The following is a 27,391-nucleotide window of genomic DNA, read 5'->3' as shown; positions in this document are numbered from 1 at the left end:
AAAAAAAAAATTTCTATGCTGATTCTCTGACCATTTCTAAGTTCAAATGGCACCAGATGGCACCATTTTGCTTCTTTGGGCAAAAACAATTCCGGGGGGGCATGCCCCCGGACCCCCCTAGCAAATTCGGGCGCTTTGCAGCCATCACATTCACTTTCGATTCAAAGTGCCCCCCCCCCCCCCTTACAAAGCAACTGATCCGCCCCTGCCACCTATAACATACATTATATGCGCATACAAACAGAATCTCTTTCAGGCACAAAGAATGGAGTAAATGTAAGCAAGTGATGCAGCATATATTAAACTACAAAGCACAAGAAAGCATAAGCAGGTTGATGTTTTACCAAGTGTTCAAACAAAAAAATAAATACAATAACATTTTTGTGAATAAGAAGTCGGTCAAAACTTGGAATGACAAAACCATGCAGGGACCTATATTCATTCTGATATTGGTCTTTGACAAAACAAACGACAAGTTGGGCACACGATTTTTAACTGACTCAAAAAGCAAGCTGAGCACTGTCGAATGTAGGACCCATTTTGGAGGGAATCACAAAACAAGAAAAGTAGGTTATTTGAACGTTTAATTATTAACAAAACAAAACGTTACATTAATGACTGTATGTCGACCCAGTGGTCTTTTAAGTGAACAGACAAACACACACTTATGATACTTCTTCTTCTTCTTCTTCTGCGTTCGTGGGCTGAAACTCTCACGTACACTCGTGTTTTTTGCACGAGTGGAATTTTACGTGTATGACCGTTTTTTACCCCGCCATTTAGGCAGCCATACGCCGTTTTTCGGAGGAAGCATGCTGGGTATTTTTGTGTTTCTATAACCCACCGAACTCTGACATGGATTACAGGATCTTTTTCGTGCGCACTTGGTCTTGTGCTTGCGTGTACACACGGGGGTGTTCGGACACCGAGGAGAGTCTGCACACAAAGTTGACTCTGAGAAATAAATCTCTCGCCGAACGTGGGGACGAACTCACGCTGACAGCGGCCAACTGGATACAAATCCAGCGCGCTACCGACTGAGCTACATCCCCGCCGCCTATGATACAATTACATTATGAACTTATCTCAAAATTGTCGCCAAAATGCAACTCGCTTCCCTCACCGGCATCTTGCCAGCAAGTCACGTGGTTTTTTTTAGATAAGTTTATTATTAAGTGTTTGCCTGTCTGTCCACACTAAAGACCACTGGGTCTTTGTACTGTGAATGTAACGTTATGTTTTGTCAATAATTAAATGTTCCAATAACCAACCTTTCTTGTTTTGTGATTCTGAATTTTGGAATGTTAGCTGTCTATCTATCTTTGGATTTCTATTTTGGAGGGAATTTTCCCTGATGATTGATCTGTCTGGTTGAGGCTATATTTAGCTGTCTGGTTGAGGCTATATTTAGCTGTCTGCACATTTCTCAAGGTTGAAAATCAGCCAGCTACTTCAAACTGGTCACACAGCAATAACTTTTTTCTTTCTTTATTTGGTGTTTAACGTCGTTTTCAACCACGAAAGTTATATCGCGACGGGGAAAGGGGGAGATGGGATAGAGCCACTTGTCAATTGTTTCTTGTTCACAAAAGCACTAATCAAAAACTTGCTCCAGGGGCTTGCAACGTAGTACAATGTATTACCTTACTGGGAGAATGCAAGTTTCCAGTACAAAGGACTTAACATTTCTTACATACTGCTTGACTAAAATCTTTACAAAAATTGACTATATTCTATACAAGAAACACTTAACAAGGGTAAAAGGAGAAACAGAATCCGTTAGTCGCGCGGGGGGTAGCAATAATTTTCCATCAATTTTATACCAACAAAAGTCGTTAAGAAGTCTGCTGAAAGTTGGCAGAAAATGGTGCATATGAACTTTACTGTATGATTGGTAGAGTAGTCATTGATGCTAGCCTGCAGCAACAAACAACTGCATGTATCGATCCTGTGCACACTTCAACAAAGCAGGATCTACACAAGCGCAAAATTCTACTCAATGGATGACTCTTCACTAAAATGGACTAAAACTTAGACAAGGTTGTCTCAAGCGTAAGCAGGTCTTTGCAGTTAATGACATGTCTACCTACTGAGATCATAAATATGCAATGCAATACAGCATCATTATAAAATATCTTTCTTTCTTTGGTAATAATAGGTTTCCTTTCGGTAGAAAAATAGAGCTAATACTTTTGTGACTCTTGGCAAAGACTTTATGGGAAGCCGCAAATACTAATGCTAACAGATGACTTGCTATGTGCAATAGCATAGCATGTAACAGTGAATATAAAACCTCAATATTTTGATCGCCAAGTGTTGAGTCTACTGACAGTGATTGCAATACTTCTATACTAAATCTAAAACAGTTATTGCTATTTCTGACCAAGAAGACTTTCTAACAAACGCTTGGAAAAAATACCATAATTTTCAAAGGTATAGTAGTCTTCTCACTTCTTCATGTTCAGATTTCCTTACAATTACACAATCATACACGCAAACCACATGAGTTCACACGTTCATAAAACAATGAAGCTCATTAGTACAGCAATCATAAAAACTCCATTGAAAGAACAGAACAAGATCACAATATCAAATAACGGTCTAAAAGTTTGTGTACTGGCAAACATAAATAAAAGAAAGCTATAAAGTAATTAACTGAGATTAAATCTCCACACCTGCAAGTCTCATCAATTCTGTGGAGAAAAATCAAACAAACAAAACAAACAAACAAAACCAAAAATGATAACTAAACAGTAACAAGTATTTGTCACAAAATTGTGTGGTTTTTCCAGCCTATTTCTCTTTAAAAAATATCACCAAACAAACATCATACTACATGTATCACAAAGCTATAGATCGAGATGTTTGGATCCACAATAAACGTCAAATGAAAACACCATACTTGGGATTCTTCCCTTAATAGGAACACTTTTTAAACAGAAAAATTAGGCAAACATATAATATAAATTCAAAACCTTGCTCTTCCAGAGATCATCAGCAACCAGTTTAAAAAGATGTTATTTTCTCCGTCTCAAAATATATCACACACAGATTTCTTCACTCTGCTGTTTTTATAACAATAAATTAGATCTTATTCGCTCTCTCTCTCACAAACTCTTCCAATGTGCTTCCAATCATTTTCGTTCTTTATATAGGTGAACAGAAATTGGTGAAGCAAACACTAGATCTCAGCTAATGATTGTTTTTCAAAAAGGAAATGTACTGGTCCTTATAAGTACATGTACACATCCAATGAATGCTGGGCAAAAGCAGACATACAAAAATTCCACGATCCAAAATGTACATTAACACTGAAACATGTAAAAGTGCAAATATTTTTATGATCTCTCATATATGATTAGTAGATATCCTACATGTGTCATAAAATTTGTAAGTTCATGTACTGTATTTAAAATCAGCTAACAACCTCTGTACAGAGGTGCATGCAGTCAGTTTGGAAGTGCCGAAAAATGCTGGCTTTACAAATATGATCATGGACATTGGCTGCCTAAGATAACTTTGAATTGAAAAGTGTCAAATACATATACCCATCATCCTTAGCCTCATTATATCATTGAAAAGCATAACACCTGGAAGCACACGCAGTGGCAAGATTTGACGAATATATAAAAATGCATCTTGAAATATTCACACAAGGCAAGTTGCCAGGATTTATTTTCCTCTGCAAATTTGCAAATATAGAATTCAAAGTTTTGGCAATTTTTTGGAAGTTTAAGGTATTTTTTTTGGTGGCTCTTTCAAAATGTCGGCAAAGTTTTGGCTATTTGAAATAAGTTTTGGTATTTCACTGACTGCAGATGGCAAAGTAAATTCCATAATTTCTTTATTATCGCCCGGTAGCTCAGTTGGTAGAGCACTGGACTTGTGATCGGAAGGTCGCAGGATCGAATTCGGGCCGGGACGGACACGGGTCAACTTTATGTGCCGACCCAGAGACGGAAGCCATGTCCCACCCCCGTGTCATCACAATGGCACGTAAAAGACCTTGGTCATTCTGCCATAAGTGCAGGTGGCTGAATACACCTAAACACGCAGACACCTGGGTAGCGCGACTCCGTTGCTGCTAGCTTTCCACTGGGAGGAAGCGACCCGAATTTCCCAGCGATGGGACAATAAAGTAATGAAAATGAAAAATGAAAATGAAAATGAAATAACTTGGCAGGGAAATGAGACTACACATACTTCAATCTTGGATTTACCTCGGGCCCTTAAACTCCCCTGATGCAGACCCACCGACACCATTTAACCCTCCGGGCCCTTACCTCCCCTGATCTTGTTCACACAGATGGGGGAAAAAACCTCCAGGAGAGAATAACACTTCCAAAAGACAAATCCCTCACAACCGAATAACAGACATATATATTAACAATAACACAAGCCAGAAACGACATCTAAAAAATAAAATAAAAAAAAAGACTTAGCAAACAATGGACAAAACTAGAAGAAAGGTACGAGACTTCATAGATCTGCAGACAATGACTGACTAGAAGAACAAGAAGAACAAGAAGAAGGAGATAAAAGAAAAATGTCAAAAGTAAAAGGTTAAAACTATTCAGAAAACCTACACAGCTTTCCAGGTTCACTTTAAAAATGTCAGTGCAATGGAGAGAAAAAGAAAGGAAACAAAAATAAGTACATCGATCGGAGGAGGCTACAAGACTTGATAGATTCTGAAGGTTTTGTTGATAAAGACTTCCTTGAAGTACTTGGCGTAATTATTCTTCTGGTGTCGCACCTCGTCACAGAAGCGTGGAACTGTGCTGCGCTGTAGGCCAGGTTTCGGTTCGCTTCCGTCGGGAATCTGAACAACACGGACAATGAAAAAACAAGAATAGGTTGGTCATGGAACGTTTCATTTTTGACAAAACATATCATTCACAAGAACCTCAACCTAACAGCCTTTAAAGTCGGTCGTCAAACAAGAGACACAACAGACACACTTACAAAACACACACACTGACACCCACCCACACACACACACACTGACACCCACCCACACACACACTGACACACACACACACTGACACCCACACACACACACACACACTGACACCCACACACACACACACTGACACCCACACACACACACACTGACACCCACACACACACACACTGACACCCACACACACACACACTGACACCCACACACACACACACTGACACCCACACACACACACACTGACACCCACACACACACTGACACCCACACACACACACACTGACACCCACCCACACACACACTGACACCCACCCACACACACACTGACACCCACCCACCCACACACTGACACCCACCCACACACACACACACACTGACACCCACCCACACACACCCACACACTGACACCCACCCACACACTGACACCCACCCACCCACACACTGACACCCACCCACACACACACTGACACCCACCCACACACACACTGACACCCACCCACACACACACTGACACCCACCCACACACACACTGACACCCACCCACACACACACTGACACCCACCCACACACACACTGACACCCACCCACACACACACTGACACCCACCCACACACACACTGACACCCACCCACACCCACACTGACACCCACCCACACACACACTGACACCCACCCACACACACACTGACACCCACCCACACACACACTGACACCCACCCACACACACACTGACACCCACCCACACACACACTGACACCCACCCACACACACACACACACTGACACCCACCCACACACACTGACACCCACCCACACACACACACACACACTGACACGCACACACACACACTGACATCCACCCACACACACACTGACACCCACCCACACACACACTGACACCCACCCACACACACACTGACACCCACCCACACACACACACACACACTGACACCCACACATATACACATTCTCAAAACAGCAATCCAAACAAAGTATACAGACCACTCCATTATCGAGATCAATGATGTCGGGTGTGCGACAGTTGTTTCTGGGCGGGGCCAGACAGATGGAGTCTTCCAGGATGATGTAGTTAGCGCTGAGTGCCATCAGGATGGCATGCACGTCTTGTGGGGTGCGCCGCCCGTAAACCTGGTACAGCTGTACACATACATGCAGTTACTTAGTTGGATACCATGGGTTGACAGCTCTCGTCATCTGTACCACCTGACCACTGATGAGACATAATAGTGTCGAAACACGTGTCTGGTCTAGGTACTAAAACAATGGTCCTCCTCAGGACTAGATTTCATTGTGATACGTCCCCCACAAAGGGACTTTGCTTTGTAAATCTCGGTCCCCCCTGAGGAGGGTCTGATGCTCCCAATAGGCTGTCTGTGAAGGGATACTTTCTTCTCTCTCTTTCGCTCTGCTAAGAGATTTTAACAAATCTCAGAAGAAAGTCTCTGCTGACTTTTAATTGTTTCTTTCACAACTTCTGATGTTACATACATGCAGGTATAAAACACAGCCATACAGACATTAGAGCACACACAGCCAGCTTGTTTTTTCTGAACTGCAACCCCTCGGAACAACCAGTCTATCAAAAGCCTAATCAAGCCAGTAAATTTGGTGTAGTTTCAGTTTTCCTTTTAGCTTTGTTATATTTAACCAATAGCAACCATAACAATTTTGAGAGTATACAAACAACCCCCCTCCACACATACACACAGATTTCAGAAAGTCTTTTGAAGTATCTGCGTCTGATAGAAATACTGCCTGCTGAGTGATCAAGTGGCATGTGACAGTTTCTCGTGACAAAAAATGTGAAACAAGAAGAGCAAACGCTCGATCGAGTCACTTTCGCAGTTCTGAATATTACATGAGGCATCAGATGGACAGGAAGAAATTGCTATTCACAACACAATGAGTCACGTTCACATAAAATTTGAGCCCGGTCACTTTTATAGTTTCCGAGAAAAGCCCAACGTTAAGTTGTGTGTTGCCGAACAGAAAAGGCTAGTTATCTCCCTTGTTTTTCTGATAACGTTCGTAAAAGGCTACAGATGTAAATACTTTGATGTAAAGAATAATCCTACAAAGTTTCAATCACATCCGATGAACTTTGTCAAAGATATAAAATGTCTAATTTTTCCTTTGACGCTGACCTGTGACCTTGAAAAAGGTCAAAGGTCAACGAAACCATCGTTAAAGTGTAGAGGTCATTGGAGGTCACGACTAAACAAAATATGAGCCCGATCGCTTTGATAGTTTCCGAGAAAAGTCCAACGTTAAGGTGGTGTCTACGGACGGCCGGCCGGACGGACGGCCGGCCGGACAGACTAACACTGACCGATTACATAGAGTCACTTTTTCTCAAGTGACTCAAAAACAGTACTGAAGCTGTAAAAGAAACCTAGCTTAAACAATGTCATTCCGTAACCTGCAACCTGTCTTTTTGTTAAAAGAAACCAAGAACAATGTCATTCCATAACCAACCTGTCGTTTTGTTAAAAGAAACTTAGAACTATGTCATTCCATAACCAACCTGGGGGTTTTGTTAAAAGAAACCTAGAACTATGTCATTCCATAACCAACCTGTCGTTTTGTTAAAAGAAACCTAGAACAATGTCATTCCATAACCGACCTGTCTTTTTGTTAAAAGAAACCTAGAACAATGTCATTCCATAACCTACCTGTCGTTTTGTTAAAAGAAACCTAGAACAATGTCATTCCATAACCGACCTGGATTTTTGTTAAAAGAAACCTAGAACAATGTCATTCCATAACCAACCTGTTTTTTTGTTAAAAGAAACCTAGAACTATGTCATTCCATAACCAACCTGTTTAGTTTTGCGGCGAAGGTCCTTGTCTTCGTAGTGTGGATGGTTGTTGACCGGACGTCCAGTGCAAAGTTTGATGGCCGCCATCAGCTGCATACTGCCCGTGAAGGAGGCCATGGGGGCTGTGTTCCTTCTGCGAGGGAGAGAAGGACACAAGCTGTAATTTGGGTTAATTAGTGGACCCCCTGTTAAGGCCCCCAAATATAAGACTCCCTCCCTTTTAAGATCTTGTTTTCTCAGATTTTCTGTTCATAACCTCTGTGAATTTTACTCCCATTTGAAGACTCCCTCCCTTTTAAGATCTTTTTTTCTCAGATTTTCTGTTCATAACCTCTGTGAATTTTACTCCCATTTGAAGACTCCCTCCCTTTTAAAATCCTGTTTTCTCAAATGTAATTTTCTGTTCATAACCTCTGTGAATTTTACCACATTTGAAGACTCCCTCCCTTTTAAGATCCTGTTTTCTCAAATGTAATTTTCTGTTCATAACCTCTGTAAATATTACCACATTTTAAGACTCCCTCCATTTCAGGATGTGACATTCCCAGGTTTTTGAAAGGTCGGGGGTTCCAATGTACAGGATACACTATAAACTGGAGCACTCTGACAGCCTCATGCGTCTTCAGACACGGGAGTCGCTAAGTCTGAATCTAATCAGCTAATAACACTTTCTGCATTCTCTTTGTGTTGTCACACATACGCAAAAGTACGAACACCATGCTCAAGAGCGTATACATATTGTTAAGTGCGCAAAATCTAATGCATTTTCACCAAACTCATGTAGGTTATTACTGGCAAGACCCCTTCAAAGGTGCTTGCAAAATGATCATTTTGACAATTTACTTTTTATAGTGTCTATAACATCAACCCTATCTACAGAATCCATAAAACACACACACACACACACACACACACACACACATACACACACACACACACACACACACACACACACACACACACACACATACACACACACACACTGACACACATACACACACACACACACACACACACTGACACACACACACACACAGACACACACACACACAGACACACACACACACACACACACTCACACATGCAAAATGCAAGCACACAAGTCAATGGCACTGAAATGAAGATGAATGAAGAACCAGTGCAACCTACTTGATCCATTCCATGAGATCCACAGTATCAGGGTCCCAGAATTCTCTCAAATCCTCCAAGTCTTTAGATATCTGTGGCAATGCCTGAGAGAGAAAAAGAGAAAGAGTGGAAAGCAAAAGGCCAATAAGCATGACTGACTATTGGGGTTTAACGTCCTCTGAGGTAACCAGGACCTATATGGGACATGATATATTATACGATAATACCAATAAGCATAGATTAGGACTCACGTATAAACACAATGGGTTCTGTCCATACGTGAATCTGTTTTTCTGTCACATTTTTGACCGCTTATAACTCACGTGTTTATCGTCCAATTTGCCTGAAATTTGGCATGACATGACATTCTGATGGTATATTTTCTGGGGAAAACATTCTAGCTAATCGTTTTGCAAACACCAGAGTTATATGCGATTAAGCGCTCATGCATACTTTCCTTTGCTTATAGCTCGGGTGTTTGTTTCTTGACTGATTCGCCTCAAATTTGGCATGAGCTGAAAAATATCGACTAAACCCAAAGAAAGTGCGATTGACCACTTTAGCACCACCAGCCGTTTTCGACCAAATCGCAGCGCTACGATCCACAGTTGCATTGTCGATAAGCACTCAAACCCATTTGAAATAACTAAACACAGCAGATTTTTTTCAATGTTACTCACTCACTGTGCACAAAACCTACAGTACATAAATAAATACACTGATTGGATTATGATTACAACATATCTATTATTTTGCAAGGGGAACAAAATGCCATTAGCACAGGTGGTACAAACAACAAATTACCCAAAAGTATCAAGGTAATTATCTGCTCCACTTTACCATGAAAATCATTTTGAAATAAAACAAAATTATAAAGTAGTAAACGTCACTTACTGTAACCACCAAGGCGGCAAGAACAACTGCCAGAGATGCATGTCTGCAGGCAGTCACCTTGGAGACAAATACACACACAGAAAGTGCTGAAATAACCTCCAAAAAATATTGGTCATGAACTAGCTACAACACAGAGAAAAACAGGCAAAGCAGACATACAGACAAGCAGGTACAGACAGATACACAGATAGACAGACAGATACACAAACAAACACACCAGACTTTTCTATCCCTAAAGTGGTTTTGCAGTATTGTTTTTAAAGAGGGGGGGGGGGGGGGGGGGGAGAGAGTGAGGACATTAAGCAGTATGGAGGAAAACTGAGTCAGGTCCCCACGCAAATAGGAATTCTGGTGGGTACACAGATGGTGTGTTTAAAGTTTAACTTTGCGATTCAAAAATAAATAAAATTGGGGAGGGGAAGGGGGGGATCACAAGCCAAAGTCTGCACACACACTCTCTCTCTTTCTTACTCACACACACACACACACACACACACACACACACACACACACACACACACACACACACACACACACACACACACACACACACACAAACTCTCTCTCTCTGTCCAATTTTCTCACCATGCTACGTTTGTTGGACTTAACAAGAAAAAGAATCCAGTTCCAAAGCTGAGGGTCTCCCACTATGACCGCTCCAAACACACACATGTAGGGTGTCCACAGATACTTCATTCTCAATGTCGTCATTGCCAGAGCGCCAAAGAACACACACTGCACTGGATGACACAAAAAAAGCCCAGAGCATTTTGTAACTTATGCATGAAAAAGCTCCAAAGTCCATAAATCTGCAATCAATGGAAGACTTGAAATCAAATGCACGAAAAAAAAAAGAGTCCAGAAATCAGCTATCAATAGAATCAAGACTGGGAATTAAATAAAACATTTGCATTCTCAAACCGCTAGACATATTCAAGGATTTGACAATCCCTTTAACTTTAAAGAGAATTTCATTTGTGCATATTTGTGTGCCTGTGTGTGTGTGTGTGTGTGTGTGTGTGTGTGTGTGTGTGTGTGTGTGTGTGTGTGTTTGTTTGTACGTGCGTGCGTGTGTCTGAGTGAATCTTGAAAAGCTTGCCGGAGACAGTGTTTAATCTGAGAAGCGCATGCATGTGCACATGTGTTAGCGAATGTCAGAACGCCAATATGCACATGTGAGTATATTAGTGCCTGCTCAATTAAGTGTAGGCACACATCATGCACATGTGAGTATATTAGTGCCTGCTCAATTAAGTGTAGGCACACATCATGCACATGTGAGTATATTAGTGCCTGCTCAATTAAGTGTAGGCACACATCATGCACATGAAAGCAAATATAAAGTTTCAAAAGTAAACTTTGATTTAATTAATATACTTACCAACTCACATAGATAGCAATAACTTCATTTTGTTGCTGAGGTATTGAAGCACTCATCCGTGGTAACACGGGGAGGTAACTCTTAATAACAAAACTCTATGCCATATAAGGCATGGTCCATGGTAGTTACCTCCCCTACCGGTGTCCTGCGCATGTGCCGGACATACATCGGTAACATGCGCATGACACCGGTAGGGGAGGTAACTACCATGGACCATGCCTTATATGGCACAGAGTTCTGTTTTTAAGATTTGCCTCCCCGTGTTACCACGGATGAGTGCTTCAATACCTTAGCAACAAAATGAAGTTATTGCTATCTATGTGAGTTGGGTAAGAATATGTAATTTAATTAAGCAACGTACCGGTGTGAAAAAGCAGCTCAGGTCTGGTCTTCAGCATAATCAAATAGCTTTTCTTCACAGGGGCCTCTTTCTTTGCTGTCTGTGTTGAATTCTCATTGTCTGATTCCTTCTCCGTTGTCTCCACCTTGACTGAGCTTGTGTAGCTTCTGCAAAGGCAAAAAGTAACTTCACCACACGATCTGGGGGGGGGGGGGGGGGGAGGAGGGGGGAGGGATGAATACACAAAATCAAAAACCTCTATACTTGAAGGTGTTTGGTTGCATCACTCTTGCTAGGGGGTCTACACAAACAAGTGGTAAACAAATTTCAAGAAGGGTTTTAGAAGCGGCTTAAACAAAAACTTAAAATTGGAGATGCACATAATTAAAATATCTTGTAAACTTGAAGGTATTTGATTTCATCACCTACTTTTGTCTTTGTTTAAAACAAATGTTTACTGCATTAAAGGAAAATCGCCATGCAAACAAAGCAAACACAGAAAATAACAGTCACCTCCCTTGTACTACACATTTTACTTGTAGCTTATGATTTTATAACTGCAGGTGGTATATTCTCAAATAATTGTTGAACCATAGCTTGAACCAAATGAGAAACAAGTTTCAAGTCAGTTTGTTTCAATTAAACACCTTCAAAAGGGCTAACTGCTCAGGTTATAAAAGAAGAAGGTTGAGACAAAAACAGAAACCGCCAGAGTTATATCCCTTGCTAATACTATACACAGTCTTCTGATGCTGCTTTTCAATTCATCATATCAGGAGTTATATTCTAAAATTATTGTTGAATCCAGATCTGTTTATCCTAAACCTGAGGCAAGAATACTTTCACAAAAAGTTAAGTGTATTTTTCAAAAAGTTGGTGTACTTTGCAAGCAAAGCCATATGGGGTAGGGAAAATGTACGCGTGGGTGCAAACGTGTTTGTGTAAGAATAGCATGTCTTGTGAACACCTTCAGAATTTAACTCTTTCCAATACAACAGTAATAAAACAATTTTATTTACCTGTCAGTTTATAGCATTATAACCAGTGTCTTCCAAACAGATTGATAAGGCCACACACACAAAAAAAGTCTGTTTACGGTAATCCCGACCGACCCTATTTTTTCGCGCGACCCTAGACTTTTTTTTTGGCATTTGGGGAAAAAAAAATTTTTTTTTTGAAATTAAGAAAAAAAAATAAAAGAAATATGGGTTTTTTGGGGCAAAATAACTTAAAAATATGTTTTTTGGAAAAAAAAAAAAACCCATCTACCGACTCTATTTATTTGGCCTATGTTACCGTAAACAGACTTTTTTTTCTTTTCCTAATGAAAAGATGAAGTTCGTGAAATAACATCTGCGGTTGACAGTGGCAAGTTCATTTTTACAATCATCTCAGAAAACATTGCTTCAGCGCGGATTACAGCCTTTTCTTCTGGCAGGATTTGCTTTGCGGGAATGAACTTCATAATTCCTTGGCAGCTTTCAGCGGATTTCTTTGCAGCAACCTTGTCCAGGTGAGTTTTAGAACTGCAGTGTCGTTCGATGTCATATTTCCCAGCATGGGCAATGGAGAAATCTAATTAACAATACTTGCAGTGTGCATGACTTTTTCCCATAGTAGACTGGCTCCTTCTTATATTTCTCCAAGAAAATCTGCTGCTTCTGCTGTTTAGACTTGGTACAGTCATCCGAAACTGACACATTTTTACGCTTCATTTTGCCACGATTGTCCAGACGATCGCACGTGCCAACAACTGAACAAGGTTTCACTCCCTTCGACCGAAACCGGTATCAGTTGTACCATCCCGTATGCAGCACACCAAAACCGGAAAACGTATTCTAGACTTTTTCTTAGGCGTATTTTGTGCGTGCGTCGCGTATTTGCGTACCGATAATACGCCCAAATCGTACTGGTAAACAGGTCTGTGAATCATAGCTTGAATTAAAAGAGAAATATGTTTAAATTAAGTGTGTTTCACTTGCAAACTTTCTAAAGGACTCAATGTATCAGAAGGTAAATACCACTGGTTCACAGATTAGGAATGCAAATTTTTTTCTACCACACCACTGAAGGTCTCTGAATCCCTGCAAGAGGGGTATATCAAGTTGTGGGTGAGCAGAGTTTTCAAATAGATAGCAACTAAGATGCCACATTCGCCAGGATGACATGACATCCCTACATGTCAATCAATTTGGTCAATTTGGTATTGGTGAAAGGTAGTTGACCTTCTGTTCACAGAACGAGTGTAAACAACAGCTGCCAGGGATTAACAAAAAAAGTATATAAAAAAAAAATCCAAAATTCTTCCTGGGACGGAAATCCGTCAGGGACGGAAGAAATCCCATCCCTGCAGTTACTACAATTCTGAGTGACCTGCTGCAGCACAGCTGGTCTCGGCTAAATAAAAACCACTTGGTCAACATAGGTGGGGTAGAAAGTGTTAAGACAGGGAAATGTTGCTAATCTATATTTGCTCTTTTTATAAAAAAAATCAACTCAAGAAGTGAGACTGAAAAAAACACCAGAAAGGCTAAATATCAGAACCTGAATCACAGAAAGGTACATTAGTACCTGTGATGAAAGGACACCCTTGGGACCAAGCAAAAGAGTCCCTAAATTGCAGGTGGCCTTTCATGGCAGGTATATACTTTGGTCAAAATAATACTCAGGGACAACATCAAAGATCCTTTCTTGGGAGGTGTCCTCTAGCTGATCAAAGGGGCCTTTCATCACAGGTACCACTGTATGGAGCTACTTCTAACAGTAAATCTTTTGTAGCTGATGCCTCCATTATTTTACTTTCATTCAATTCAGCATTCTTTTAAATGAAAATGAATGAACGAACGAAGGAACAAACGCACAAACAAATCAAACGACCAAACTAATAAATGGACGAACTAATGAATGAACCAATCAATCAATCAATCAATCAATCAATCAATCAATCAATCAATCTATCAATCAATCAACCAATCAATCAATCAATCAATCAATCAATCGAAATAATGAATGTATGAAAGAATAAATGAAAGAATGAAAGAATGAATCAATCAATCGATTCAAACCATGTAATGATTGATCCTAACCTCCACTGCGTGATGACGTCGACAAGCAGAACAACCAGCAGACTGAGATGTGCGATAGCGTAGAAGGGAAGGACAAAGCCTTTGGTCAAGCGCTCATACACGTCCATCGTCAGAAAGCCAAATATGGCCAGGCAAAGGTACAGCAGAGAGTCAAAATCCCTAGGGGACAAAAAAACACAATCAGGTAAGATAGGAAATGACACTGCAATGGCAAAGAATCAAGCACAGATTACAAAATATATAGTGAAACCTCTCTTGATCATAGGTCAGAGTTTCTCTCATTTAAGATTTGGTTTCTCAGAAGTTCTTCAGATACATGCAGTCTCAAAAACTAACCACACTCCCTCGATCTTCTTCTTTTTGCATTTGCCATGTCAGTGTGAGTGCATATGTGTGTTATTTAAAAAAAAAAAATCTGCCAGAGTGGAAGCCATCTGCCATCTTGGGAAATGTGCATGGGTTGTATCAGTGTCTGATAGCACTAGCAGACGAGCTTTGTGTACACCAGGCCTGCTCTTGCACGCGACTCAAACAAACATGGGACCTTCAAAATGTTCATTGATCTTCATGCATGCTGCACAGAAAAAAATGTTGCTTTAAAAGCACGTACATGTTATTACAATGCACTTGACTAACACCTGTTTCACTGCATATTGATGTTCTCATTGATTCTTTTTCAAGGTGCACTGGGAATGCTATATCTCATGGTGCAAAAGCAGCCTTGGTATCGTACTTCACAATGATAAACATCAGATGTTTCACTGTGTCAATAATTTATCAAACAGGACCTTAATTCTGCTAATACACATAGGTAAATTATACACAATTGATTTAGTTCCATCAAAACTTGTGTTGTATAGTTTAGTTCTATTTTGTCCTATGCTTGATTATTTTTTGTTCATTTTCATTTTTACTTTGTTTGAATGTAAGGCCAAAAAATTTTAAAAAAGTCTGTTTACGGTATCCCGACCGACCCTATTTTTTTGCGCGACCCTAGACTTTTTTTTGGCATTTGGGGAGAAAAATAAATAAAATCAAATTTAAACAAAAATTCTTTGTTTTTTGGCAAAATAACTTAAAGGTGGTCGTCTACATTTTTGTTTTTTTTCAATAATCTTATGGTTAGATTTCGCTAAAAAGTTATGTCAGATGATGAATGAACCATGGGGAAAAAAGTTATAAAAAAAAAAATATATGTAAAAAAAGATTTTATTTTTGGGTAGCGTGACTCACGCTTCAAGATTTGGTTTCCGTTTGCCTAAAAATACTGACCAATCAAATTCATGTCACTATGCTTATAGCCACGCCCAAACAAGTGCAGCAACAGTTTGACACTGGAGCGCTGTCCACGCTTTTTTTAAACGCATGAAATGCACGGGATTTGAGAGGAGTTTTGCGCTTCGCATTTTCCAAATAAGGATATCCTACTATGAGTACTACGCTGGAATACTACAATGAATTTTCAAACGGCTACACTGGCTTCGTCTTTCCTGATCGAAAGAGGGTGTATTGTTGATAATTGTAGATAATAGACTCTGCATTTTAATGGTCAAATGGCGATTTCGGTATAAAAATGTAGACAAAGGATATGGTTTTGGGGAAGAAAAAAAATATTTAAATAAAAAAAATCCCGACCTACCGACCCTATTTTTTTTGCCTATGTTACCGTAAACAGACTATTTTTTTTTTTGCCTAATGGATGCAAGCTCACTCAAAGCTACAATATTTACCCTGTGTGTCATAATATGGTCATAATAAATTAATTCCTATGCATTATGTCTATGTTTTCAAAATGAAGCAAGAACATATTTACCTGACTTCTTCTCCGCTGAACTTGTTCTGCAAAAACTTGAAGATGTGCTCATCAGATTCAACTTGTAGGACCAGCTACTCACACACACACATAAAAATACAAATTTATCGTTCATGTTAGAGTTTAGGGAATGGTTTTGATTATATGATGGAACCCCCCTTTTAAAAAACCCAGACTTACAATTCACCTGATTTTTTGTTTTGTTCTGGAGGTCTTGTAGGGTATCCACTGTACTACTGACCATGAAACTTAAGATGTTTGAATTACCAGCAAAGATGTCAAGCCTTTATAACCATGGGCGGGGATATAGCTCAGTTGGTAGTGCGCTGGATTTGTATTCAGTTGGCCGCGTGTCAGCGTGAGTTCGATCCCAGGCTCGGCGGAAATTTATTTCACAGAGTCAACTTTGTGTGCAGACTCTCTTCGGTGTCCGAACCCTCCCCCCGTGTACACTACATTGGGTGTGCACGTTAAAGATCCCACGATTGACAAAAGGGTCTTTCCTGGCAAAATTGCTTAGGCACAGTTAATAATTGTCTACCTATACCCGTGTGGCTTGGAATAATAGGCCGTGAAAGGTAAATATGCGCCGAGATGGCTGCAATCTACTGGCCTTATATAAACTTCCATCTCACACGGCATCACTGCAGAGCGCCTAGAACTGTACCCACGGAATATGCGCGATATAAGCCTCATCTTGATTGATTCAAGACAGCTATACACATTGATGGTCCAACAGTGATAGTCAGTCAGCCTGTGGTTGTCTGAATGCCGTGCGGAGGGGGCGGGGGGAGTTCAGGCAGCACTGTAATCTGGCAAAAAACACTTTTCTGAGAATTGGTATTAAAAACCTTCAAACAAAAACTTAAAAGCTTGCCAAAAATCGAATCTTAAACAAGTCGCGTAAGGCGAAAATACAACATTTAGTCAAGCTGTCGAACTCACAGAATGAAACTGAACGCAATGCAATTTTTCAGCAAGACCGTTTCGTCAGCATCGTCAGTCCACCGCTCGTGGCAAAGGCAGTGAAATTGACAAGAAGAGCAGGGTAGTAGTTGCGCTGAGAAGGACAGCACGCTTTTCTGTACCTCTCTTCGTTTTAACTTTCTGAGCGTGTTTTTAATCCAAACATATCATATCTATATGTTTTTGGAATCAGGAACCGACAAGGAATAAGATGAAAGTGTTTTTAAGTTGATTTCGAAAATTTAATTTTGATCATAATTTTTATATTTTTAATTTTCAGAGCTTGTTTTTAATCCAAATATAACATATTTATATGTTTTTGGAATCAGAAAATGATGAAGACTAAGATGAACGTAAATTTGGATCGTTTTATAAAAAAATTAATTTTTTTACAATTTTCAGATTTTTAATGACCAAAGTCATTAATTAATTTTTAAGCCACCAAGCTGAAATGCAATACCGAAGTCCGGCCTTCGTCGAAGATTGCTTGGCCAAAATTTCAATCAATTTGATTGAAAAATGAGGGTGTGACAGTGCCGCCTCAACTTTTACAAAAAGCCGGATATGACGTCATCAAAGGTATTTATCGAAAAAAAGTCCGGGGATATCATTCCCAGGAACTCTCATGTCAAATTTCATAAAGATCGGTCCAGTAGTTTGGTCTGAATCGCTCTACACACACACACGCACAGACACACACACACACACACATACACCACGACCCTCGTCTCGATTCCCCCTCTATGGTAAAACATTTAGTCAAAACTTGACTAAATGTAAACAAGTCGCGTAAGGCGAATCCCCCGAAATCGGCGTATGCTGCCTAAATGGCGGGGTAAAAACGGTCATACACGTAAAAATCCACTCGTGCTAAAAACATGAGTGAATGTGGGAGTCTAAGCCCATGAACGAAGAAAGAAAGAAAGCGTAAGGCGAAAATACAATATTTAGTCAAGTAGCTGTCGAACTCACAGAATGAAACTGAACGCAATGCAATGCAGCAAGACCGTATACTCGTAGTCCACCGCTCACGGCATAGGCAGTGAAATTGACAAGAAGAGCGGGGTAGTAGTTGCGCTGGGAAGGATAGCACGCTTTTCTGTACCTCTCTTCGTTTTAACTTTCTGAGCATGTTTTTAATCCAAACATATCATATCTATATGTTTTTGGAATCAGGAACCGACAAGGAATAAGATGAAAGTGTTTTTAAATTGATTTGGAAAATTTAATTTTGATAATAATTTTTATATTTTTAATTTTCAGAGCTTGTTTTTAATCCAAATATAACATATTTATATGTTTTTTGGAATCAGAAAATGATGAAGAATAAGATGAACGTAAATTTGGATCGTTTTATAAAAAAAATTTCTTTTTACAATTTTCAGATTTTTAATGACCAAAGTCATCAATTAATTTTTAAGCCACCAAGCTGAAATGCAATACCGAAGTCCGGCCTTCGTCGAAGATTGCTTGGCCAAAATTTCAATCAATTTGATTGAAAAATGAGGGTGTGACAGTGCCGCCTCAACTTTTACAAAAAGCCGGATATGACGTCATCAAAGGTATTTATCGAAAAAAAGTCCGGGGATATCATTCCCAGGAACTCTCATGTCAAATTTCATAAAGATCGGTCCAGTAGTTTGGTCTGAATCGCTCTACACACACACACGCACAGACACACACACACACACACACAGACACACATACACCACGACCCTCGTCTCGATTCCCCCTCTATGGTAAAACATTTAGTCAAAACTTGACTAAATGTAAAAAAAAAAAGGGGGGAGGGGGGAGTCTAATAAAATCAGGGTTCTTAAAAGGGGTGTTTCACTGTCAGCAAATATATATTCAAGACAAATGGCATTATGTGTGCGTGTGTATGTCTGTGCATGTGAAATACCTTGATAACAGTGTTGATGACCACCATCAGTGCCAGAGCGAGGACAGAGTACATCACAACCTTGCAACCTTCCTGCAGCCAGTGGGAACTTTGCCGACTTCTTCCCTGCACACACACCAAATGCCATCAATAATGCACAACCATATCTATATAAAGAGATGTAAAAACCCACTGGACTTTGTTCAGTGGACATATCTATTTCTTTCGAATACATCACCTCAATTTAACTAATAGGAGTTACCTTACTTACGAGTGCTAGACTGAGAAGCGTCCTATGTTACCAGTACTAGACTGTAAACAAGGTCGCTAACTCTAGATTTCCGTCGGTATACCATTTAGGGGAGTAGTCTCCCTTTGTCGGTAGTACCTCTCTGCGCATGTGCCAATGCCCATAATCCCCAGTTTCAATTTCTTGCTACGGGGAGCTAGACGTGTATTTAGACCTTTCCCGTCTAAGAAGACTTCCTTCACAGGAACTACAACATTCACCTTCAATCACGGTTTGGGCTTTCCTTTTTAAGGGCGATTACTACGCCCGTATACATTCAATGATTCATCACGTTGAACAACGTAACGAACCGTGAAAATGAAAGTGAAACGGCTTAAAAATGTAACAAAGTTACTTGGTCATAAGTAGAAGGTACTTCAATCATCAATGATACCTTGTTGACACACAGAGCCTAACAGGCTCCGTTACTTGTCTTTTTTAACTAGTGAACATGCAATTGAACGACAACTATTCTTTACTCAGTCGTTACGAATGTCGAACAGATATTTACAGCGGTTGGACCGGTTTCATTGGCGCAATAGAACTCCGCGAACGATAACTTACCTTGCCGCTTTCAATGGAAAGCAACGGCAGGTCACCCTACACATCAATGTAGGAATACGAACAAGACCTTCAACTTCGAAATTACCCGGAAGTTTTTTGCGTTTTAACAGCTTTTTATCAACTACAGCGAGGTTTACCATGCGCGTTATCCCGACCGGAAGCGCATTTCTGATCCGAATTTTTAGGCGTACAAAGTACCGAGCGCCCGCGAAGGTTACATACGGCGTATGAATACTTCTGTCATTACAAACTGCGATGACTCTTGCGGGCAGCGTAGATACGGAACGCAGTACGCTTGAACGCTGATTGAACTGAAGGCACAGAGCGCCCGCGAATGTTACATATGGCGTATGAATACTTCGGTCATTACAAACTGCGATGACTTTTGCGGGCAGCGTAGATACGGACCGCAGTACGCTTGAACGCTGATAGAACTGAAAGCGGGTTGTATCGAAGAATAACAACAACAAACCTCGCCCGCTTGGAAAGAAAACCAAACACTGAGATTGAGATATGCGCCTCCGGGAATATTACGGAGGGAACTTCCTTTACTCTCAGAGAAAGGCAAGTAATTCTCTCTCCTATGTTTCTGGGAAACGATGTTTTCTGCGGTTGGCAGATTATGGTTTTGGTATTTTTATCAGATGATCATGGTGGACTCACAGAGACCACGTGGTGGTACTTCTTCAAATTGGATAAAGAATACTTTCCTTGCCAACTTAACTTGATTAACTTGTAAACTTGTATGCGTGCATACATACACATTATATATATATAAATAAAAAATAAAAAAATAAAAAATAATAAAAAAAAATATTAAAAAAAAATTAATTTTTTAAATTGACAAGGAAGAATTAAAGTGTATGCAAACACAGATGGGACATCTTTATTGGGATATAATCCTTTTTTCTTGGCAAAGGGTATCAAAGAAGTCAGTTGATGTTACAAATTCCATTTTCATGGAGTGTTTAAATCAGCTATCTGAGTGGTAAAAGATTTAACTTATGGATAAACTCAAGTGTTTACACTTTGAGATTTACACTCAGCTAAAATCTGTTGATACCACAGTGCCAGGAGACAGCTCTTCAAATTCAATTAGAACAGGCACACATATATACTTATGTTCTGTTCCAGTGCACAATTGATGTACATTACACTTGAATGACATGTTATGAATAATATACAGTTGAAACCATGCCTTAGGGGCATGAATAAACTTGGTTGTTAACACATGAGTATTACACTCAGCTGAGTTTTCACAACATGCAAGATCGAGCAAGGCTCTGAATAATACTCACAGGGGAGCTTCCTATAATGTTGTCATGCCTCTACTTATTCCTGGTTCGTAGGCAAAACCTAAGCCTTTGACCTTTAACAAGGCCACATCTCTACTGTTGTCACCTAATCCTACGACTAGGTTCTCAGAAGTAGACAACAGGACCTAACAATAAGAGGCCGCCCTTAAATAACACTGGCTCTAGTCAGGTTTATACAAGGGATACAATGTTTATCATTTCATATTATGGAAAATATAACATATTTGCTAAACGGATGTTGTTACAACACACAATTAACTATGCCTCCTAGACAGAGCGGCTACTCTCATGAGAAAGGTACTGGATAAACTCTTGGCACATCCATGCCGTTATCAGTACGAGGGGGAATTAAGTCATATTGACATGTATTTATATATACGTAGACATTACCAAACAGACAATGTCGGGCGCTCTGGGGGAATACCTCCAGTAAGCACAGGAAGAGACAGGCTTCCTTTTCGCCCTGATAACTCCCAGGATCGTTGCGACAGCTTATGACAGACCCTCCAGCTGTCAGGCAAGACGTCCACTGGGCATAACATGAGTAGAATCTCCCTGAGGTAGCCACAGCCTCGTCTGCAACCTCTCCCTTGAGGTGACCCCGAAACACGGCTGTTGACAGGACTGGGCCCCTCCCACCACTATCTTTGCCAGGGTTCCCCATCATGATGGTGGCTTCATGCATTTTGACTACCAGTATTCAGTGCTGCAAACTGCCTGTAGCGATGCTTCAGCACCGGAAGGACAGCTCCCGCCCCCCCTTTGCCTGTCTACCACCTCCTGACGGACTGAGGAAGACCTAATGTTTACGCTCTTGGAACTAGACCAACACTTCACGCCTGACCATATTCAGCAGTGCCCGGCTACACAGAAGTCTGGGAGTGTGAGGAGAAGGCCTAGAGCCTCCTAGTTATCTTCATCACCTGGAATGGAGAGCTAATGGTTAGAGGCTACAACCTTCACACCGGGGAGCCGCCCTACCAGTAACAAGATGGCACCTGCAATCTGCATACAGATCACCAGTCAAACAGCGGTGGACAACTGAACAGGGTATAGTAGTCACATCAGTTTCCATGCATACTGCAAGCTCTTGAGGTCTCTAGATGTCTCCTTCGGATACACAGCTACAAGACAGACACTGCGTACCAAGATAAGAGAAATCAAAGTGTCTCAAGACATTTGCCTGAGGAAACGACTCTGAAGATCACTCACACTTGGAGTGGAGCTTGTTCAACAGGGTAACAGGCCCAAGAATCTTGCCATACAAGCGTCGGGCAACACGGGTGAGCATGTTCAGGCTACATCACAAGGCGGGGAGCTGTTGGAGATAACGCAGAGACGGGGGAAGAAGTGCTCTGAGATCGTCAAGTACAGAATGCTTTCATGACCTGTGGACGGACTCAGCGTAACAACTTGTAAGAGTTGCCCCTTCTTCCTGAATGTCATCTGACACCTGCATCAGCCAGGGGATGATGATAGAAATGTCAGATTGTACAGTCGACACTCAACAGAGGATGTCCGACACCTAGAGAAGGGATGGGCCGTTTAAGATCACTGGGCAGGTGCCCCTGAGATGATCAGCAGCTTTTGGAAGACAACCTACCCCAGGGTCAGGCAGTCCTTAGGCTACAAAACCTCATGGTTATCATCCTTGGACCAAGTCAAGATCCGCCCTGATATGGCGCTTCGTGGTCGGCTGGGCGTTAAGCAAACAAACAAACCAAGTCAAGGCAAAACCCTTCAACAGGGACAGCACTCAACCTACGTCATGCTTCAGAGACGGACAGACTTGACTAAAGAGGGAATGTCTCCCGAGGTGACTCCGCCCGTTTTTCCATGGACTTTCCAGGAAGGACACTGAGAGATAGTCTGAGGTCTGGCCAGCCATCCGCACTATGAGATCCATGGGCCAGATTTCATAGATCAAGGAGGACCTCTCAGCCCATGCGGATTGATTAGTGCTGCCAGACATCTTGGACTGGGTAAACCATACGTCCCTCCATCATTGAGTCAAATTTTCCTGGAACAAGAAGAGCTTCCTCTACCTTTAGGGGTATTGGGTACGGCCACAGACACACTTGGATTTGGGAACTCTCAGCCACCCCTTCCAACCGAACCTTGAATTGGACAAGCTTCGTTTGCCTCTTACAACTGGCGCTCTAAGATCCCTGGACCACAGAGATAAGACCTAGAGGTATTCCTCCCCCGAAAGGCATAATGAGTGCGGCAATACCTTTGACAGTGGGTGAATGTGTCCATCCCATCCATATGTAGACTCTCAGATGCCTGGACTCAAAAGCTAAAGGAGCTGGAGGAAAGAGACACAGTGAGATCCTAGCAGGAGCTAGGAATACCACACAAGGCTATCTCCCTCGCTCCCAGTCTACGGTGACACAAGGTTATTGGGTGAGTATAAGTTGTGTCACTCTAAGAGCTTGAGGTAGAGACACAGTGAGATCCTAGCTGGAGCCAGGAATACCACACCAGCCTTTTCTCCCTCGCTCGAAGAGCCTGAGGTAGAGACACAGTGAGATCCTAGCTGGAGCCAGGAATACCACACCAGCCTATCTCACTCACTCCCAGTCTACGGCTACGCGTCGTTTTTGGGCGAGAAACGTGGCAACTCGGGTGCTGACTAAGACCTTTGTCAAGTCAGAACTATGCATCAGACCAAGAGAGTACACCTCCTGCCTCAGGCAGGGGCCTGAAAACAACTCTGCATAGTCACCCTAGAGCTCAGCTCCACAAACAGCTGAAGTGCCCCAGAGCTCACAAAGCTATGCTGGTCAGACAATGCAACACTTGCTGCCTGCAGCCACGCCTACTGATAATCCAGATATGGACTTGGGTGATCTAGGCAGAAGTACTACTGAGATCACAACATAAGACATCTTGATGAGTTCAACTACCAGGGGGCAGAACTTTGCATCAGCCCAAGATAGTGCACCTTCGGCCATAGGCCGGAGAACATCACTGCATAGTCATCTAAGAACTTGTGAGCACTACAGAAATCTGGAGTGTCCCAGAACCCACAAAACCTATGCTGGGCAGACAACCCAGCAGATGCCACCTACAACCATGTTTACAGAAAACCTAGATCAAGGACCTGGCTGATCAAGCCAGTAAACGGTCCTGCTGAAATCACAAATGGGACCTCTCAGTGAGTTGCATGCCAGGCATGGCACCCTCTTGAGTAAGACAAGAGCGGTCATTCAGCCAATAAGGGCTCAGAGATGCCCATGGTCACTGGGGACCCCCTCACGCTATAAGTGTGGAATTTCAAAGTAAGAATCAGGTTTTCCCCTTGGGTAAAGGCAATACAGCTGGCTGTCTTTCACTGGCTATTCTAGGACAAATGGTACCTATAACCATTAAGGGTAGGCTTATAGCCCCCACATGCGTTGAGACAGGCACAGGAAAGGTGCAGACAGTGACCGTACTGCTGAGCGCACTTGCGCTTACTTCCTGTCACGCAGGAGGAACAGCTAAGTCAGCCTGAATTTACACTGGTATCTGTGCCTACCATCCTCATTAGAGAGGTAAATTCAGAGAGGATATATATATTCATTCATGCGACTGGCACAATTGTTTGCCATGGAAAGTGGTGCCTCAGACCAGAATTCTACAGGATCTCTGGAAACTCTGTCAATCTCCCTTAAATGGAGGATCAGTCGCAGAGACGCACCTTGGTGATAAGTTCAAGGTATTAGAGGAATTGTTATCTCTGACCATTCCTCATCTTTTAGGTCGTTTACCTGATCCGCCTGCAGAACTTTACGTTGCTGGGGAGTTGGGTCGCTCAAGGCGCATAATGGCAAGTCATAACCATAACCCAACATTGATAAAGACAAGTGATCAGAGGAATAGTAACGACCATCGAGTAGAAACCAGCTCTACATTGACAGGTGGGACTTTCTTTCGATTGTCCCTTTCTGGAGCAAGTTGACACAGTGGCAACAATGCAACTTGCCACTCGCCCGACTCAGGATTTCTTGCTTCTCAGTCCGATGATCTATCCTTTTCTTCCCCCGATTTTACAGGGGGGATTCCGGACAAATGGGCTGAGTCGGGTGAGGTGACACTAGATTACCGATCGAAAGTCAACCCTCCAGCCTGTTATCTATTCTCCTATTAGTTAAATTGAGGTGATGTATTCGAAAGAAATATGTATTTTTTACAAGTAAAATGACTATTTCTAAGAATACTCACCTCAATTTAACCAGAGACCCTCCCGCCAACCCCGCTATTGACTTAATAGCTTCGAATTGAAACTGGGGATTATGGGCATTGGCACATGCGCAGAGAGGTACTACCGACAAAGGGAGACTACTCCCCTAAATGGTATACCGACGGAAATCTAGAGTTAGCGACCTTGTTTACAGTCTAGTACTGGTAACATAGGACGCTTCTCAGTCTAGCACTCGTAAGTAAGGTAACTCCTATTAGTTAAATTGAGGTGAGTATTCTTAGAAATAGTCATTTTACTTGTAAAAAATACATTTTTTATGTGAATTATACAAACAATGCTTATGTGAATGACGGTTACGTGAATGATTATAGAAAGTGTTCATGATAGCTGTGTCATTTATAAGCACCCTGACTGCTGAACAAAAACTGGTACGTGTTTCACACACACCCTTTGCTAGTGGTGGCCCCTCCAATGTTTGCCAGAGGTTATGCAAGAAAAGGTCCCTCTCCCACAACACATACACATACAAACCAGACAGTTATTTTTTGAATTTGTCTATGAAAGTATCAGAATTTCTTGCATGATCCAGCATAACTCTTGACTGGATGGCACCAAGCTGTAGCAGTTACCTATTCTACGATTGCTTAACCGGCCGGCACGGCAAAAAAAAATGTAACGGCCAACGTACAGACCCTGTAAATCATGAGAAACAATGCGGCTATCGTTTGAATCGTCGGTGAGTCGGTTGGAACATTGACCCAATAACACCAGAAATCTAAGTGCAGACAGAAGGACAACTAGACAGACAGCCAGACAAACAAACACGCAGAGTGAAACATATACATCTCCATTCAAAGGGGGGGGGGGGGGGGGAGGAATGTCATGTCAGACGTACGAACCCTGTAAACCATGAGAAGCAGAGTGGCAGGGATGAAGGACAGCACCAAGGAGCCCAAGATCATCTTGTTGCAAAACTGCAGGATGCACACCCCCAGCAACGACCCCACCTGGGACGCGAACACTGTCTGAATCTGAAGCACAGGAAATGTAATAATAAAGTTTCGCAACTTTTTCAAGCCAGTGCTTGTGCTGATCTGCAACATTGCAATGAGTGCCGTTTTCGAAAAGAGAAGAGATCAAAACCCTCCTAATCACAAATATGCTTCCGGCTATCAAAATACATTAAATTAGGTGGCGCCATTCTGTTACTGCATGCTATCCCGAATTTCCTTGAAGGAATTACCAAAGGACAATTGGATATACAACAACAACAACACCAACACCAACACCATCAACAACAACACATGTACCGCCCTGAAATGCCAATACCTTGGTCTCAGGCAGCACATCCAGAATCCAGAGCCCAAAGAGAGCGAAGGCCTGAAGCAGCATGATGAACTGGTTGAACTGCCAGAACAGGCAGAACACGAATGTGGCGAGGCCTATCACCGCTACGCTCAGGTTCTGAAAGCAACACAAAGAAAACTGATGGAATCGTGCTAAAATAAAACAATGTGTGCAAAATCACCAAACCGTCAAATCAAATCAAATGTTATTTTACGAGGGTTGTGGCATAAGCAATACAATTTAGCTTCTTTTCAACCAGCCCTCGCCCAGAGAGGGACTACTCTAATCGTATATACACATGTAAATCATAAGATAACATAAAAGTAAAATTTGTGAGTGAGTAACCAAGAGAGAGAGATCAACAGAAAGAGACGCTTTCAGAGAGAGAGGGAGAGTGA

At 41.6% G+C, this 27,391-nt stretch overlaps 1 protein-coding gene across 1 annotated transcript in view; it reads right to left on the bottom strand.

Annotated features, from left to right (window-relative positions):
- Positions 1-214: 214 nt before the first annotated feature.
- The window catches only part of LOC138963070 (protein C-mannosyl-transferase DPY19L3-like), a 37,113-nt gene continuing 9,936 nt past the window's right edge, over positions 215-27,391 (bottom strand). Inside the window, exons 7-18 of the mRNA XM_070335072.1 lie at positions 26,976-27,110; positions 26,546-26,677; positions 19,310-19,414; positions 16,441-16,514; positions 14,628-14,786; positions 11,563-11,708; positions 10,406-10,560; positions 9,821-9,877; positions 8,948-9,030; positions 7,799-7,931; positions 5,961-6,116; positions 215-4,822 (exon numbers count right to left, since the gene is read on the bottom strand). Coding sequence (XP_070191173.1) covers positions 4,673-4,822; positions 5,961-6,116; positions 7,799-7,931; positions 8,948-9,030; positions 9,821-9,877; positions 10,406-10,560; positions 11,563-11,708; positions 14,628-14,786; positions 16,441-16,514; positions 19,310-19,414; positions 26,546-26,677; positions 26,976-27,110 — 1,485 coding nt within the window. The 3' untranslated portion in view covers positions 215-4,672. The remainder of the gene's footprint in view (positions 4,823-5,960; positions 6,117-7,798; positions 7,932-8,947; positions 9,031-9,820; positions 9,878-10,405; positions 10,561-11,562; positions 11,709-14,627; positions 14,787-16,440; positions 16,515-19,309; positions 19,415-26,545; positions 26,678-26,975; positions 27,111-27,391) is intronic.

Source organism: Littorina saxatilis, linkage group LG3 (assembly GCF_037325665.1).
Source record: "Littorina saxatilis isolate snail1 linkage group LG3, US_GU_Lsax_2.0, whole genome shotgun sequence".
NCBI lineage: Eukaryota > Metazoa > Mollusca > Gastropoda > Littorinimorpha > Littorinidae > Littorina > Littorina saxatilis.
This window is presented reverse-complemented; position numbering and strand designations above follow the sequence as displayed.